This window comes from Melanotaenia boesemani, chromosome 23 (assembly GCF_017639745.1).
Source record: "Melanotaenia boesemani isolate fMelBoe1 chromosome 23, fMelBoe1.pri, whole genome shotgun sequence".
Classification (NCBI taxonomy): Eukaryota; Metazoa; Chordata; class Actinopteri; order Atheriniformes; family Melanotaeniidae; genus Melanotaenia; species Melanotaenia boesemani.
Genome location: NC_055704.1, coordinates 22,548,668 through 22,565,954, shown reverse-complemented (window position 1 = coordinate 22,565,954; position 17,287 = coordinate 22,548,668). Strand labels below are relative to the sequence as shown.

Genomic DNA, 17,287 nt, shown 5'->3' with positions numbered 1-17,287 from the left:
ACAGAACTGCACTGCAATACTGCCTCATAACATAAAAACAGAGGCGGTTTTAACTGGACATACTAGATTTCAAATATGGACATCTCATGCACATTTCAACACTGTTCTTCTGTTTGCCAAACAGGCACTGGGCCTAAAAGCTGAACTAGAACATTGTTAATATTGTTGGAGCTTGATTAACTCCCGCATTTACACCTTCAATCGTTCTCAAATGAGCCTAGGTGCTTCAAAGTTCCATTTTTCTGCATCTTCAAGAATATTTTTGAATAAACGTGGAGCACAGTTGTACATTATTAAAGCTGAATATGAAATGAAGCTGCTCTCATTCACATACTTTTCTTTCTACTGTCAGATGGTTAAATGTGTCAGAAGCTGTGTATGATTGAGAGCTCATTATTACTGTGCCAACATAAAACATTACCAAGCTGTCACTCTGCTCTAATAAAACCTGATTTTCCTCTGGCATAATCATTTAATTAACTTAAAATGGCTTTTTACTGTGAATGTCTGTAAGACAACATGAAGCTGCAAACTTGCTGGTAATTAACATTAGCATCAAAATGAAGAGACATCAAAACAAAGGGAGTCATCAACTTTTTTTCTCCCCCTCTTCATTTTATAGCTACATCATTGTCAGAGGAAATAACTGGCAGGGTATACTTACTAATCAGAATCAGTTGCAGACAAGCAGAATATCTCTTGAACTTCTCAGCTATCATACGTGCTTTGAAGTTATTGCTCACAAAGATAGTTCTAGTAATAAATCATGGCATGTTCTGCATTTTGGCTCTGTTTTTAATTCATGTTTAAGACATTATGGCAATTTATAGGTATGTTCTTCCCCTTGGTTCATCTTCAATAGCATTATTTAAATCACCCCAAAAACATTTCTGTAACACATTTTTAAAATGCAAAGTTTTTACCATTAGCTGAACTATCTCTGAACACACAAGCTACTTCAGTGGATTCAAAGCAGGAAATGATTACAAGAGAGGACCACCACTAAATGTGCAGATGACATCCTTATCCAACACTTACAGGTTCTGTTTCCGAGGCTCTGTCAAAGCAAATCAGCACAAAACATTTAAGAAAAATCTCTAACAAGTATTTCTTAACCATAAAAGTCAGTCAAGTTATTCTCAGTTTAACAGATTACTCTACAAGGTGGTACAGCTGCAAATGGAAAGTCTTTGTTGCCCTCTAGTGGTTAATTTCGGAGTTGACATAATCCTGAGACCAGGAAACAAAAGTTGGTCATTGAGGATGTCTGTCCTGCAGGTTCTGGCTGTTTTCTTGCTTCAACACACCTGACCCAATCTAATGGCTCATTGTACAAAACTTAATAAGCTGTTGGATCTATTTCAATAAAATAAGGTATGCTGGAGAAGGGAGGCATCTAAAACCTGCAGGACAGTGGTCCTCAAAGACCAGTTTGCTAACCCTGCCCTGGATACATCACAATCAATCATCATGATATAAAAAACCTGAACATGCCAATTCAGTCCAACGTCATTCACCCATGGATAGTGAGTTGTCAGTCTGGTATGCAACAAACATTTAAACATTTATTTATAAGTCTCAGATCATTGAATACAGTCAGTGGTTGGAGCACATGCCACTGTTATATAATCAAGAACCAGTTACATACATTAACATCCCTCCTTGGAAAGTCAGAAAAAAAAACACATATAGCTACAGTTTACACAAATCCCCGTGAGTCCCCTTCTACAAAATGTAGTACATCCATATATGGATTCTCCTTACTTTATAACATTTCATTTTTATTCCCACACCATAGACTAACAAACATCATGAAAAATTAGAGTAGGCACAAAAAAATGTTTTTGTATTCTTTGGCTCACAACATGATCAGTATCATCATTGTAGAAAACAAAATGTCAGTGTGTCTAGAAAATTAAGATCACTTTAAAACTTACAGAAGATTTAATGTGTTTGTTTTAAAAATAGAATCTTTAATGCTGTTTTACATCAAAGAAATTAATGACCAGTGGCAGCCTCTAGGTGGAGCTCTAAACCTAGAGATGTAGCAGACAATTAAGAAAATGACTTTAATAATGATTTTTATGTATAAGTGTACATTGGAGTGTTACTGTTGATTTAGCTTAAATAACACAGTGTGTGTCATTGTTCCAAAACAGTGACACACAAGTCTGGAGTGCCTTTACTCAACTAACTCAAGTCCAAAAATGGACAAAACTATGTTTATTAAAATATAAATTGAAAAAAAAATGTTATTTTTGCATTAGATGTGCAGAAAGGACAATATTTCAGTCCTGCTCAAATTAAAGCATGCATCTAATCTTTTGCATCTAGCAAAGGTGATGATGAAGATGTGCATGAAAACTACCCCGAGTTTACTGTAACCTGCTAGACTCAACAGCCTGATTTGTTTCTGAATGTAATGTTGGTGACCTGGAGCATGAATGTGCACCTGACTGAATAATCAACCAGAAGTCAAAACTCAAAAGTTCAAGTTAGAAATCAGAAGGCCATCTTTCATCTGCCTGTTGGTGATGGTGTGCTCAGTAAGGGTCCATCTTGATCCTCCTGTACAAGCAGCAGGTGAACACCATCCCACAGATCTGAAAACAGCAAGTGTTTAGTCAAAACCCGCCATGGAAGACTAGAGGAAAGTTGATATGTTGTCGACTGTGGGGTAAGGAAAGGGTTAAAGGTGATGGAGTTAGATGCTGCTGGAAAGTATGCAGCTGGTTGCTATGGAGATGTCAGGAATTAGGTAGCCATTACTGCAGTAACAGTATGAGTGCACAAATTTGCATAAACAAAAAAATGCTGGGGGTGTGGTGAAAAAGCATATTCATGCACAAATATTCATTTAGGTACAATAAATTCTTATCTGAAAACAAATAAATAAAACCACAACTACTTCATATGAATTCAGTTGTTATTCAGTTGTTTTCTATTGATTACAAAACTTTGCATTGTAACACAAACGGACACATGTCCACCACTTAAAGGGAATAATTTAGATATGACAAAAGGATAACGAGAAGCAAATCCATTATTTAATTCTGTTATAACAGACAAAGCCTGCAAAAAGTGCTGTGATGTCTTGGCATTAGGTCAAGAAAACGCATCCATATGCAGCAGAACCATAAACATCTGTATAATACTAAAAGCTGAAGTGTTACTGCAAACATTAACAGAAAAAAGTCTTTAAACAATGAATAAATAAATAAAAAGAACAGCAGCATGAACGGATATTGACCCACACTACTGGCTCCTTCCAAGCTTGATGGATGAACAGGCAAGTGCCCAGATTCTATCTGAGTCTCTAAAAGCCCTGAGTGAAAGCCTCATGAAGTGAGTCAGCATTGTGTTCTGACTTTTCACCTCTCAGTTCAAGCAACTTTGAGATTTGTTTTCTTTTCAACCACCAGGGCCGGATATATGTGGGAGCATTTAGATTTAAGGTTATTTTGACAAAAGCTGACAAAAAAAACTCTTTTTCTGAACTCTAATTTCCTCAAAACCTAATTTTAGGACACTGCAAATCCTTAAAAGCACTTATGTAACTGTAATTCAATAAAAAATAAGTAAATATGACACATAGTGTCCAGCTGACAGAGTATTATGTCAGGGTAATCCAGACAACTTTAAATACCAAAGAATATTCACAATAGCCTGGTCTGTAGACAGCAAGTAACTATAGCAACAACATGAAAGATCTCCTCAAATGTAACATTAAGGGTTAGTATGAAAAAAGCGAAGAGAAAAAAGTTAATATAGCATTCAATCAATACTAAAAACTTCTTAAGAATCTCCAAGTTCCAATGAATTTCATTGTTTTCAACTTCACTGCATTATCCCAAAAAATTTAATTATTTAACAAATTTATAGTATAATTACACTCTTGATGATTACAACTTCTCCTTAGGCCAAAACGCTGGAGTTAATACAGATTTCAGTACAAAGGCATGACGGCGCTACATACAACAAAACAGTATGAAAAAACAGATGTGAATGAAAAGTTTAGTTGTGATTCACAAGATGTGTTTGACCTTTCTCAAGATGGCACATACTTATCTTCCATAAAAGCTTATTATCACAACATGCATAGGAGCAATCTGTAATACGCAGCCAAGGAGCCAAGCAGCCAAGCAAGCTCATGTAAGAGCATAAAGCTTATTCAGGATACATGCAGACTGCAGATCTCACATGAAGCACATAGCCAGAAGGCAGATAAGGACAAACATGCAGTCAAATATCCACAATGCCCTCCAACCTTGTCTTTCCTTTTGATTAATACCACCAAGATGCTCTAGAGCCAAATTACAATGCACCAAATTCTTCTTCCTCTTCTTTATAGAGCAGATAGATAAAGCAGGCTGTCAAGAGAGCTCCGGCCAGCTACAGTGAGACCAAACACACAAAGACATACAGTGCGATACACCAAAGACCAATTAGTGTGGTACATAGTGGTAATGCTACACATTTCTGACAAAAGCTAACAGTAACCTAGACAGAGACAAGTCCAGTCAGTAAGAAGATAGACAAACATTTAGGAAAAACTAAATTACTCTCCGAGCCTTTTATAATTTAATTGGTTTATGAATACACCAAATGTTAAACCTCTCGTTGTGTGAGGCGAATGGTCCCTTCAGAACGTTACTGGAAAGCAAAATTCTTTAATTCCCTTATTGACAGCAGCAGTTAGCATCATGCTGATTAAAGACCGGTCATTTTATCTTATGCTGTTAGTCTCCATAATTATGGCAGAAAAATCCTGGCTTCATGTCTTTATTCTCAGTTCCCTGGTGCCTAATTAAAACTGAGCAGCATGCAAAATGGTGGGCAGTGAAGTGCCCATCAGTTTTACAAATATAAATGGAGACACTCAGAGTAGGCTAGTTTGGTCTCAAGTTTCCCTCACAATAATTTACAAAGAGCTGCACAGCTGCAGAAAGAGAGGGCGGTCAGCCTGCACAAAATAGTAAATAAAAAGCATACGTGTGCGTTTGGGCTCTGCAGGCTTAAAAGCTCAAGCCCATTTAGGATTGAAACTAATTAAATAACAGGAATGACCTAAATCAAATAATAACAGAGAGACCTGTGTGATCTGAAAAGAGATGTCCATTTAGAGATCGTTGACCTGCCAGGCTGCATTTTCAGTAATGACAATAATAAAACCCATCTCTCTGGGTTTTGTAAGAATTTATTCAACAAGGGCCACAGTTCAGTCACAAATGAAAAGTAGCTTCAGTTATCCTCAATACAATATTTAGGCTTAAATATTGCAAAGCTTCTTCTTTACCCACTGTCACTACGAATCATAGCCTGCTTACCTGCAGACAGGCCACTCCGATCCCAACAGCACCGATAACCAGTAGATGGTCTGCTAGAAACTGCTCCAGCTTAGTGATGCAACCACCCTGTAGAAGAAAAGTTTTAAAAATCACTAACATAAGAATCCATTGAAGAGCAAGCACAAAAAAACTCAAACATGGGTTTATTACCTGCATGGATATTTCCTCTGAAGGTGTTGTTTTTTTTTATTGTTTTTACATTTACAGGAAATCAGTTGGAAAATGACAAAAAAGTAAAGTTTTACCATCCTAAACATGCAATATGTCATGGCATGTAATATTTTAAAATACTCATGAGATGCCTGTATTCATACACTGACACATGATCCAAGTGTTGTGAGTGATAAGAGGAGGGAAACTGAAGAATGTGACACAAGCGGGAGAAAAAATGTCCCCTGTGCTGCTGGGATAAGCATTAAAAACCTCATCTTTTATTCATTGCTAGAAGCTCACTATCAGAGAAATGTTTCAAACTCCAGAGTTCTTTGTTGTTTCAATTTTACTTTAGAAAGTGAGACATCAGGATGTAGGGAAATCTCAGACATATTCTACTGACATCATTTTATTTCCAGTAAACGAATAAAGGACTAAAGGAACTGGCTCTCCTGCAGTGTATGGTGATAACGTTGCACAATGGCATATTAGTAGACATAACATGGGAATCTCATACATCTCAGAAACAGAGGAAACAAAATGAAGGGCAAAGCTGAAGCAAAAGAGGAGTCTGGGGAGAAGTTCATTCTGAGAATGTGAGATTCCTCCATCATTCGAAATTAGCTTAGCTATAGCACATGTGATAAAGGGCTGCATGATAGCAGAAGGTTGTGAGAATAAGACTTGTAAGATATACTTCAATATATGGTTTAGCTTATTATTAACAAGGGCTTCATACCACTTGTGTGTTTGTGCATGTGCGTTAGTAGAACATGGAAAAAAGCCCTCATAAACACACCTGTGATTTTCATAGTTCTTCCAAGTCATACAGTCTGTCATGAACATTTCCAGTCCAAGCAGCCTGTTACAAACCATTGTGCATGTTGATATTGTGATTGAGGTAAATGTTTGCTGTATTTTGCTGCCCTCACTGGATGTGAATGAGGCATCCAAACAGAAAGCAGATTTATATCACTGTGACTCATAGAGGCAGAGTTCTGCCAGACATTGTTTGTTATACTGTTATTTTTAATCTTATAATCCATTCAGGACTTAAAAACACCTTCTACGATATGTTTCCCAAACAGACTCTATAGGGTTGTTTTTTATTTAGTGTTTACTTTAAGTGTGAAGTTCACTGACCTCCACCTTGTAGATGTTTGAGGGGTGGTCTCTCTTTCCACATTGAGGGGTGATGGTCTTACAGCAGCTGTCGGGCACCACTCTGTGCTCTGCCTGTGTTGATGAAATGTACACGCTCTGCATCCAGTCCTGGGAGTTGTTGCTGCCACAGCATTTGAACTGGATAAGGACAGTGAAGAGCTGAGTAATAACCACTTAGCAGGTTTTAATGCAATAGTTAGCTCAAATCTCTGCTTTAACACAGACGTGTAAAATCAACTATTCCTGCAGCTGAATTTCACCACAAGGCTCATTTCTCCCCTTACAGGGAATACTTTGCTCCGACTACTTCACTTGTCAGTTATGATAGAATGCTTGGTGAAAATCCTGATAGAATATGCAGAGCTGGGAGAGATGTGTTCTACCACATCTCAGCATAATTTCAAACTCATTTGTCTGCATCGCTACTGCAGACTGACAATGGTAAACACATTCACAGCACATACACCTGACCATACTGGCAGATAAGGACTCCAAACACTCTTACATTAGCATATATATATACATATATATTACTTTTATTTATTTTTTTATGGATATATTTTCCATACATCCTGCTGTAGTCTGTCAACAGCTGATGTGATGGCCTCCTTTCCTGGCTGAGCGTAATTCTCTGTCATAGTCTGGTTGAGATGCTGCTTCAGTTCCTCACTCAGCTGGGAATAAGAAACAGGAAAATGAAATAAGTGCAGTGAGTACAGTGAAGGGTGTGTGTGTGTGTAGTTATGCAATGCTGATTCAACATTTATATTTTGCAGCCAGTTACTTTCATATAAGGAAAGGATGAACAGGAAAAGAACATTAGTAAAAGCTCTACAGTTAAATGTTGAGTGGGAGGTTTCATGTTAGAAAGGTCACATAAGTGCTGTAACAGAAGAAGAACGCATTCCCCACCACCTAAAACATGGATTTGATGAATTCATTAATTTGGACTCTTTGCAGTGCTGTCTGACAGACAGGGAGACCACTTCTATATTACTGCAATATTTCCATTATTTTTCCTTTTCAATCTGATTTAGACGCTTTTGGAGAGTAATTAATTCAATTTCTCCAGGGAGCTCAAAAAATGTCATAAATTTTTATTTTACTTTATATTTTCTGTGACCATAGATGGAAGTTTATTACAGACAGATGGGGCCTGCAAAAGGTGACTGAACCCCAGTCACTTTTTTTTCCCAAAATGGTCGTCAGACATCAGAAGCCTCATACTGACTTACTTTCTCGTTGTCTTCTTGGCACTTTGTTTTGCCAACTGCGAAGCTTTGACTGTTTTTCAAAATACTCCTCATCATATTCTGCGCAACCAAAAATTTAAACATGAACTCTTTAAAACGCAACACAAAAATTTAGACCAAAGAGACATGTCAGTAAATAGGTTTGATGATAATTCATCTAGATAATAAGTCCATCTTTCAGGGCAGTGTGATCTGTAGATCTGGGCAACATATTGATCATCTCACTCTGAAAACCCACAAACTTTATTTATTTTATCTTTATTGACAACTCAATCATATTCTTTTAAAGTGCACAGCATGAATTCTAACAAAGGGCTGGACAAACCAGAACTTATGTCTTCTTTCCTCTCCACTTTGTTGCATTTTGTGCCTCAATATGAAATTTCTTCTTATCCACTAAACCTTCAAGTACATCTCCAGATTTGTCTTCACCAACTTGTGTTTGTGTTGCACAGCACCACTCAACTTGGAATCAATAATAACTGATCACTTACCTTTTGGTAGTACACATAAGCCAATACTCCAGCCACCAGTTCGATCAAGAAGATCAACAGCAGGAAGAAGAAATACTGTAATTCAGAAGAATAATGGGGAGAAGAAAGAAGAGAGTTGTTAAAAAAAATCTAAGATTGTCCTCTTTACAAAATCAAGCTGCTTTAAATTGTGATGACGCGATATGAACTTCCATCAACTCTCCTGCAGCGTTTTCCAACACAGATGGCAATGCTCCACAAAAACAAGACAACTAGAAAGCAATCTGACAGGCGGTGGAATCCAATTCTCACAAACTGCAGCTTTCCTAGACTCTAATAGTGTAAGCAAAAGTTTTTATCATTTATGAAACAGCTCCTATACCCATCACAAACATGGTCCATGCCATGTTATACAAACACACACATCTAATTAGAACCAGCTGTCACACAGTGGGACAAAACAGCATGACCTGAGCACCAACAGCTCTTCTTTCAGGACCATTATGAAGAGGCAGATGCTGCACAACACACCAAGCAAACAGCTGCAGGGAAGTCATGCTCACAATGAAAACGCTTTAACAAATGAGGGGCATTATGATGCTGACTTGCACAGCTGAAGCTCCTTCCTAGAGTTGTGCAGCCACAATGATAAGTTTATTGACGCTTCTCTTAACTACTAATATGATCAAATAGCTCATGAAGGTATTAAAGTTTTAGTAAACTGAACATTCACATGTAGAAGATAATGCTCCCATTCTGTCAGTATCAGTTCATTCTGAAGGAGCATGTGAAACAGACCCTTCACCAATATTTAAGCCTTTTTATAATAATTTTAAGCCAGTTTACATGTTGATGAACTGTGGTATATAATATCTCCTTAACCAGAATAACATGCACATGAAAGCTACATTAAAAAATATTACCATGTGAATCAAAATAATCACTCAGCAACTTTTAAAATATTAAACACAGGCTGAAGTGCTGGTTAAATGTAAGACTTGAAAGTTATTTCATTTTATTTTTTGTGCAGCAGTTGACATAACATTAAAAAAATTATTACTAATTAGCATAATCAGCCTAGTACATATAGTTATAATGGATTCTGCCATAAAGAGGGATGTTGTGTGAAAGGCAAAAATTTATAAAAATATATAAAATGTTTAGAACAGCAAAAAATAAAAAAATAAATTAAATTAATAAAATTAAATAACTATCAATATTTTCTTTATTTTTAGTTCAGTTTTTTTAAGTGTAATTTTTTTTTTAATTAAGAGTCTGGAACATGTCACAACACTTAACTTTTTTAATATTTTTGTCCTCACTCTTTATTAATAAACATTACTCTGGTGGTAAGCCAGCGCAGGATCATCCAGCAGCAGCTTTGTTTCATTTTCAGCCTGGTCATGAAACACAGGTGAACGTCGTGCGCTCTGAATACAGCTGGAAGCTGCGCCGAGAAGACCAAGCCTCGTGTGAGTGCTTTTGGAAGGGGGAGGGGTCTGCACAGCACCCGCTCCTCATTGGGAAGAGTAAACTACGTTCATTCACGTCAGTCTCCAAAAGTCTCCAATAAAACCAGAAAAAGTCGCTAGATTTGTCGTTAGTCGCTTAAAAAAAAATAAAAAAATCACTAGAGGGGTCTGAAAACTCGCTAAATATAGCCACAAAGTCGCTAAGTTGGCAACACTGAGGAATATTAAATTCCCACAAGACCTGTCTCTTTCCACACATAAGCCAGTCACAGTGGTCATTCATCCCGCTCACACGGACATTGGCTGTCGTCTTCTTCATTGGTGTTCGTCTCCTTTTCTCGTATTAAAGTTAGTTTGAGTCGGCAAACCAGCAGCTAATTTGCTCATTACTGTGAACTACGGGGCTGAAGAGGGGAGCAGAAGTTTGTTAGTGACCAAATAAATTCAATTATAACTACTACAACAAAAAGACCGGCAAATATATTGCTCAACATTGCGCAAGTAGATGAAACATTCACTTGCACTGTCTCACATTTTAGTCGCAAAATGCGGCCATTTGGTCGCAGTCTGGAGCCCTAAAATTGCAAGATTCTTTTAAATTTTTTTCTTAGCATGAACTTAAAAATACCAGACTGTTCAGCTATTAAATAAAAAAAGGTTTGATGTTATGCTTTGTTTATTTACTTTACAAACTTAAAAAACAACATCCTCTGAGACTGGTTATAACATAGTTTTTGCCAGTGTTTGTACCTGTGCTCTAGTCCAGCAGGATAGAGATTTGACTATGTAAACAAATTAACAAATGTTAAGTATCAATAAGATAAATTTGACCATTTGTTTATTTTGGCCCAACTTTGAATCTACTTGTCATGCAGTTATTGAAGCAAACATGTCATGCAGACACACAACATGCTCCGTGTCTCCTGGTTACAAGACCTCCAGAAACATCTCCGTTGCTAGGTCTGCTGCCCACGCAAAATGCTCACTTCACACTTCAACACATACATCTACAGTACATACAACCATCACTCATTAAGTGATCCATAATAATCTATATGGACCATTGATGCAGGTGGTGTTGAAGCAAACAGCAATAAAGATCCCAAATGTTCTACATATCCACTTCTTAGCTCCTGCAAGCCCCTTGCTCCCTCCTATTGCTCCATCCATCATCGGTTGATAGGCAGACCTATAAATAGTCCTACAGCAGAGAACATTCACCTCCTGCCTGCTTCGCTCCCTCTGTGCCCTGTCTCTGTAAAATAATGAGGACAGTAAGGGTGCTGTCAGAGTCATTTGTCAGCATCTGGTGGCAGACCTTACAACAGGGCTAGCATGGCGTCATGTAGCCGTGCAAAGAAAGCACATCTTGGCATACAAGTAGACAGGCATCTAGCTTCTATAGCTAGGTCCTAGAGTGGACCATCTGTGGATTGTATATTGATGAAGGATTGCTGTTACCCATCTGGCATCCTTCATTTTAAACAATAAATGGTAAAATGTATGAATGTCTCATCTTTCATGTGTCCTGATTAATATTCCAGTTGCACAATAACTGCATGTCATTCATCTTCTCTCCTTCCTTACACTTCCTGTCTCAGTTTTACTCCATAAAATAAAAGTGGGGAAATAACTGTCACCTATTACACGTGTGAGAAACCTGCTTAACCAGTATGAATGCAAATATTATGGCATAAACAAAGAAAGAGATTTTGTACAGTCTGAACATTATGAGCACTCTGGCAAATTATAATTCACATGCAGTCACACCCACAACAAAGGCAAAAATTTCAGTAGAAACAGCCTGTGTGTGTCTCCTGTCCCTCATTTCTCACCGTGGACAGACAGCTTCTCTGCTCCCGGATAACAGCACAGCAGCCCAAGAAGCCAGTTACCACCACTAGGCTGCCAGCCAGGATGAGGATATACGCTGAGACGGCAAACGTGCTGGAAGCCAGCAAGCTCAAGTAGTCACTCTTCTCCAACAGCGTCCAGACTCCTACCCCCAAGACAGCAGCTCCGCCGACCTGGAATGAAAACGGCAGAAATAGACAACTTAGATAGAAATGGAAAGTCTAGCAGAAGGCTACAGAAGTTAAACTAACAGATTTGAAAATAGAAAAGAAAGATCAAAAGCACTGAGTATGTCAGGTCAGTTTATTCATAAAGAAATACTTTAAAAGAACACTATTCGAAGAAGGAAGTGAGTTATAGCCATTAGATGAGTCACAGATGTAAAGTAATGACAACAAAGGCAGGAGGAGGAGTGTCAAGGGGGCATAGCAGAGGGCAAAAAGCAAAAGAAAAGGAGGAAACGGGAGAAGAAACAAGAAAAGTGACACAATCACAGCCTCGGGAGCAGTGTGACCACAGAGATCAAGTCTGGGCATAACTACTTCCTTACAAACAATCCTGAGCAACTGGTCCAGGGTGGCTTCAAGATCTGTTCTTCCCATCTAATGAGTTTCACAGGCTGACCAAATAGGAAATGCCTCAGAGAGTTATTCCCCTTTATCCTCCCATCCTTTTCCGTCTTTTTCACAGCAATGTCCAATCAAAGGAGGCACCATATGGACAGAGGGCCCACTGAAAATGTATTTTTACATCTACAAAACTGTATCATATGTTCAATGATGTTCCAATGAACTGTAATAAAGTGAGATGTCTTTTAAATGCTCTGAACAGGGCATTCAAAAAAGTGCCCAAATGGTTGTGGGGAAAGCATTGAAAGAAAAGCTGAGGCCCCCGGGGGAGAGGAGTACAACTGTTTCTTCTAGTGCTGAAGCCTAAATATATCAACTCCATAGATTTATCCATTCAAATTCTACTTTTTGGCCCAGACCCAGAAACTGTTTCTAGGAAGACATTCAGGACTTTATCAGCAAAATGCAGTCACATAAAGTGGGATGCCAGACTGCAGGTTTCCTACACACTGCACCGCCATGTGCTGACAAGCTGTAAATAATCTATGACTCTCTTTGGGATGCATCCATAGCTCTGCCCTTTCAGACAGAACTTTCCTGTGCCTTTATTTCCATTATCTTTCTTGTCTGAAGTTCAAAGGAAGATTTATGTTGTGCATATGCCAAGCAAGCATTCAACTTCCAACATGAATGACCGATGACTTGTTACTATGATCACTGATATGTCAAAGTGAATCACATTTCTATGTACCGATTGCCTGGAGAGGTTAACTTTGCTGCTCATTTTATGGAAGTGCAGTTTATATGAGTAGCTGTAGCTAAGAGATTTGGTTTCTAACTAGCAGCTACTTACCCAGAAGAGAAAGTTGAAAACAAAGAGCAAGTACTTGAGACATACAGTCAACCAGTCTTCCTGGTCATCTTTATAAACCGCTGACATCTTTGCTCCAGATTAGTTTTGAAGGTCCAAACTATGTTTTCCTTACTGAAAAACAGAAAAAAGACAGCAGCAAAACCATAACTTTAAAGTGCAAAATTAACAAAAATACAGCTTAAAACAATTCCATGTAATAGAAACATGACACTTGAAAGGTGTCAATGATGATGCTGACACTTCCCTAATTGACTGATTTCAATTCTCCCCTCGTTTGTTAAATTCAAGGCTCTAAATCGGCATGAGACAATACATTTTAAAAAAATTAAATGTGGAGATCTGGCAAGCCTCAAAGTTAAATCATTTTTCCTCTGACAGGTATCATGTTTTGTTTCTGCAACAAAAAATACAACAATCTTTGTAAAGGGAGAGGAAAATGACATGATAAATAAATGATAGAGAAACGCAGACACCAACTGGTAAGTAAAGCAGTCCAATGTAGTGTGGCAGTGACATCTGGCAGATCTGCATTCAGTTTGTCCCACAGCAAGTGAGAAGTTACCCGTCAAGCAACATCTCAGCTGCAACATGAAAACCGCATTAAATTATTTTATGTAAAACATGCTAAAATAAAGTCGCGCTTCTACTATTATCAAGGTCTAACTTTTTGTTTTTGATGTTATCACCTTGTTTGTTATATAAACCACATCCTGAATTATTTATAACACTGAACACATCAACCTCTGAATCATTAACTGAGCGTATAGTTTCATTGCTGTAAATAAAGGGCAACAGAGTGGGAAGCACTTACTGAAGACCCATGAAACTGATCTATAGTCTGTCCTTCAGTGGACAGCACCACAAGAAACACAGCTAGTTCAGCCAGTCAAAAAAAGGAACAGTACATTTATCTAAGGGGGTGTTGATAGATTAATAACTACCTCCTTAAGATCCTTATCAGACTTTATTTTACTGAATTTGTATCATCATGTAACTTTAGTAAGCAAAGCAAAAACTCCTCAATATTTACTCAGGTAATTAGACATAATCTGGAATCCTTAAAAAAAATAAAACATCAAAAGTCAGAATAAAGAACATACAAAATGTCAAACAGATAAGTGTTTATGGTAGACTATATAGCTGTGTCCCAATTCAGGGTCTGCGCACTTCAAAGTGTGCAGACCCTGAATTGGGACACACCTTATATGTTCAGTCTGGTCCCTTAAAAACACTATATAAATGCAATACATTGTTTTGATCATTATTATGTATAATGACTCTTTTTTTTATCTTTAAGGTGTGGTGTCCTGTTTGCTTAACAATATACATTAAAAGGACAATTAACTGCAAACAAAATTAAATGGTTTATAGAGGAATGCATTCAATGAGGTATATATTTTGTGTCCAGTAAACTAAAGCATCTTTCCCCCTCGGTTTGGGTTTTTTTCCTTTACAAGAGCGCTCTACCTCAATGTGGGTGAGGACGTCATAGCCAGAAACCCCCGTGACATTTGTATGGCACACAAAGAAGACAGCAGAGAAGGACATCAGGGCGATGGTTTACCTGCTGCTAGCTCTATGGTGTTTGTTGGATTTGAGGTAAAAAAGAAATCCAGAGAAGGCTGCAGGGGATGAGATATAATACTGGAAAAATAGAGTAGAGTTTGGTGAGTTCTTGTGAAGGAGTCACTCTCATGATTCATCCAGTGCCTTCCCTCCCTGGCCAATCAATTGCCTGCAATCTCAACACTGTCAACTCAGCTTTCTTTGAACCTCAGCTGAGTCAGTACTAAATAGTACCTGGTACTAGGAACTACTGCCAAATGGTAAACCCTAAAAATTGAGTCCAGACAAGCCAAGTACACACTTATAGAAAAACCCTTTAAGTTAAGCTACAAGCAAAATGCAGTGCAATTGGTTAGTTTTATTTCCTTGCTTTGTACATGACCTTAAATTGTACGCAGAATGCAAATGACTATTTTAACTGAATTTGAGCTAAAGCAGTGTTAAATAATCAGCTATTCATCATCAGTTTTATTTTCTGACCCCAAATTTACCTGACCCACTAGGTTAACAATGGCAGTAGCAGTATTATACTGAACAATACTATAATACTAGACTGAAAGAAAACAAAAGCTTTTCACAAATTATCAGGAATCACAGCAGGTAAAGTTAACGGTGCATATTTGGATGGATCTCACTTTCTAACAGTATTTCAATAAATATAAATCAATAACATGTTATGTTAAAGTTTTGTAAAAGTATTATTGAAACAAAGTTTGCTTATTTAGAATGTTTGTCAGTTTTCTATTAGTTAACATAATATATATAGAAAGCAACCATAATCATATAATCAGTTATAAAATGTATATATATTTAATTAATTAACGATAATGAAAGCGTAGTAGTGTGGCCCCGCTCCGACTGCACGTGTGCGCGCTCCCGCGCCTAAAATCACACTTCCTATCAGGGATAACTAACCTGGCACAACACTGGCCGTCTACTGGCTTGTGCAAAACCACCTGTGACCGCTCCTTGTATATTAATTCACACCCAAAACGTCACCTCTAAACCTTTCCCAATCACTTTGTCATCAATAACAATGCAGTTAACCATATTCTCATAGTGGTTTGGAAAGTCCTGGGCTAGTCATATCAACTTTTTTTTCAGACTCTACAGCTTCTAAGCTAGCTGTTAACGAGGCCTCACTTCGCTCCATATTAATCTTATGTCCAGATGCGTTCACTGTAATAAACCAGTCGAGATACCTTTTCTCATGTCTTCTAAGAATAACATACGTCGCCTTGGGCAGTTTGGACTTTGACTAGTGCACGTGTTCTTCACCGTCGTATGCTACAGAAAAACAAAAAGAATGTATCTTTGATGTTTTAGGCCAAACTTTCTTCCCCATTCCCTTGGGATGGGACAAGAAGCCGAACATCCTGAAGGGGATGGAAATAAAACCACCTGCGCCGCTGATAAGGAGGAAGTTTAACCAAATTATATTACATTTACATCGATTTAACGAATGTTCTATTCTCATGCTCCAAAATATACTCACCAAAGTAACGTCGAGTGCGAAAAAATCACCTCGGCTTATCCGTCTACTATTGCTTTCTATGCACATGAACACCACTGCAGTGGTGGGCGTTTTGTCCAGTCCAGCTTGTTGCTTTCAGGGTGTCCGACCGTTTGCTGGGATGGTGCCTTTAGGTGAAGCTCGTATTTTTGAGTAGCTTGTAACACAACGGAAGCACCTTATAGATTCAAAAGATTTTTTTTGCGTTTACAATGAGATAAGTCTTTGCCATGTTTTTATTAAATTGTACAAAGTATAAACCGCTTAGATTACCAGTTCTATGAATATAAAAGGAACAGTTCTTTTTCTGACTAGACAACTTTTCACGTCTTTTGCTATACAATAAGACTACAGTGTATTGTGACATATTTTTGGCATCCAGTAAAATATGCATTATTAAAACTTTGACTTACAGTCAAACTCAAAATCTATAGTAAATACATAGGCTTTGTAAAAAGCAAGAGTTTTGAATGATAGATAGATAGATAGATAGATAGATAGATAGATAGATAGATAGATAGATAGATAGATAGATAGATAGATAGATAGATAGATAGATAGATAGATAGATAGATAGATAAACATGGTCATTTAATAGTTGGTGAATTTTAAATGGTAGTGCTATCATAAAGGTTAAGTATCAATTACTAGTAGTCCTGGTAATACTGCTGCTCGTAATTCTACCTAGAAACCTGTAGTCCTGACTGGCTTTGCCCATCTATTATATTTCTGACAGCCTATGAAGGTAACACTGGAGAGGGAGATGGAGCTTCTACAGTACTTTCCATTCCAAGATATGCCAAATACCACGTGCCTTTAGCTGCACAACCCAGGTTACAGTGTAACCACATACCCCCTCAAGCATTCATGATTGAACAAAGACAAAGAGGTTGTAACAAAGAAGAAAAGAAAGTACTGTGAACAAAACCTCACAGGTTTGTTCACAGATCTATCAATGATTGTCCAAAACCTACTGTTACTATTGATTTAGACACATTTCATTAGAAATTCCACATAGTGTAGTAAGACTGACAATTTTTCAGTGGAT

At 37.7% G+C, this 17,287-nt stretch overlaps 1 protein-coding gene across 3 annotated transcripts; it reads right to left on the bottom strand.

The window, feature by feature from the left end:
- Window positions 1-1,545: 1,545 nt before the first annotated feature.
- On the bottom strand, window positions 1,546-16,368 carry tspan11 (tetraspanin 11). 3 transcript variants are annotated; one of them, XM_041977916.1, is made up of 9 exons: window positions 16,222-16,368; window positions 13,140-13,271; window positions 11,699-11,890; window positions 8,413-8,487; window positions 7,235-7,339; window positions 6,645-6,803; window positions 5,328-5,414; window positions 4,268-4,392; window positions 1,546-2,603 (listed from the first exon to the last, which is right to left on the bottom strand). In XM_041977916.1, exons 2-8 carry the CDS (start codon window positions 13,224-13,226, stop codon window positions 4,315-4,317), a joined length of 783 nt encoding a protein of 260 aa, XP_041833850.1. In that variant the 5' UTR covers window positions 13,227-13,271; window positions 16,222-16,368; the 3' UTR covers window positions 1,546-2,603; window positions 4,268-4,314. The 3 variants fall into 3 exon arrangements, with proteins under 3 accessions (XP_041833850.1, XP_041833851.1, XP_041833852.1); XM_041977917.1 differs by lacking the exon at window positions 16,222-16,368 and adding an exon at window positions 13,638-13,657; XM_041977918.1 differs by lacking the exon at window positions 4,268-4,392.
- Window positions 16,369-17,287: the final 919 nt, after the last annotated feature.

Coding starts and splice junctions, on each gene's coding strand:
- tspan11 (XM_041977916.1), bottom strand. CDS start 13,226: ATGTCAGCGGTTTATAAAGATGACCAGGAAGACTGGTTGACTGTATGT. Junction 8,488..11,698: donor AGAGAAGCTGTCTGTCCACG/GTGAGAAATGAG, acceptor TCTGAATTACAG/TATTTCTTCTTCCTGCTGTT. Junction 5,415..6,644: donor CAAACATCTACAAGGTGGAG/GTCAGTGAACTT, acceptor TTTCTTCTACAG/GGTGGTTGCATCACTAAGCT.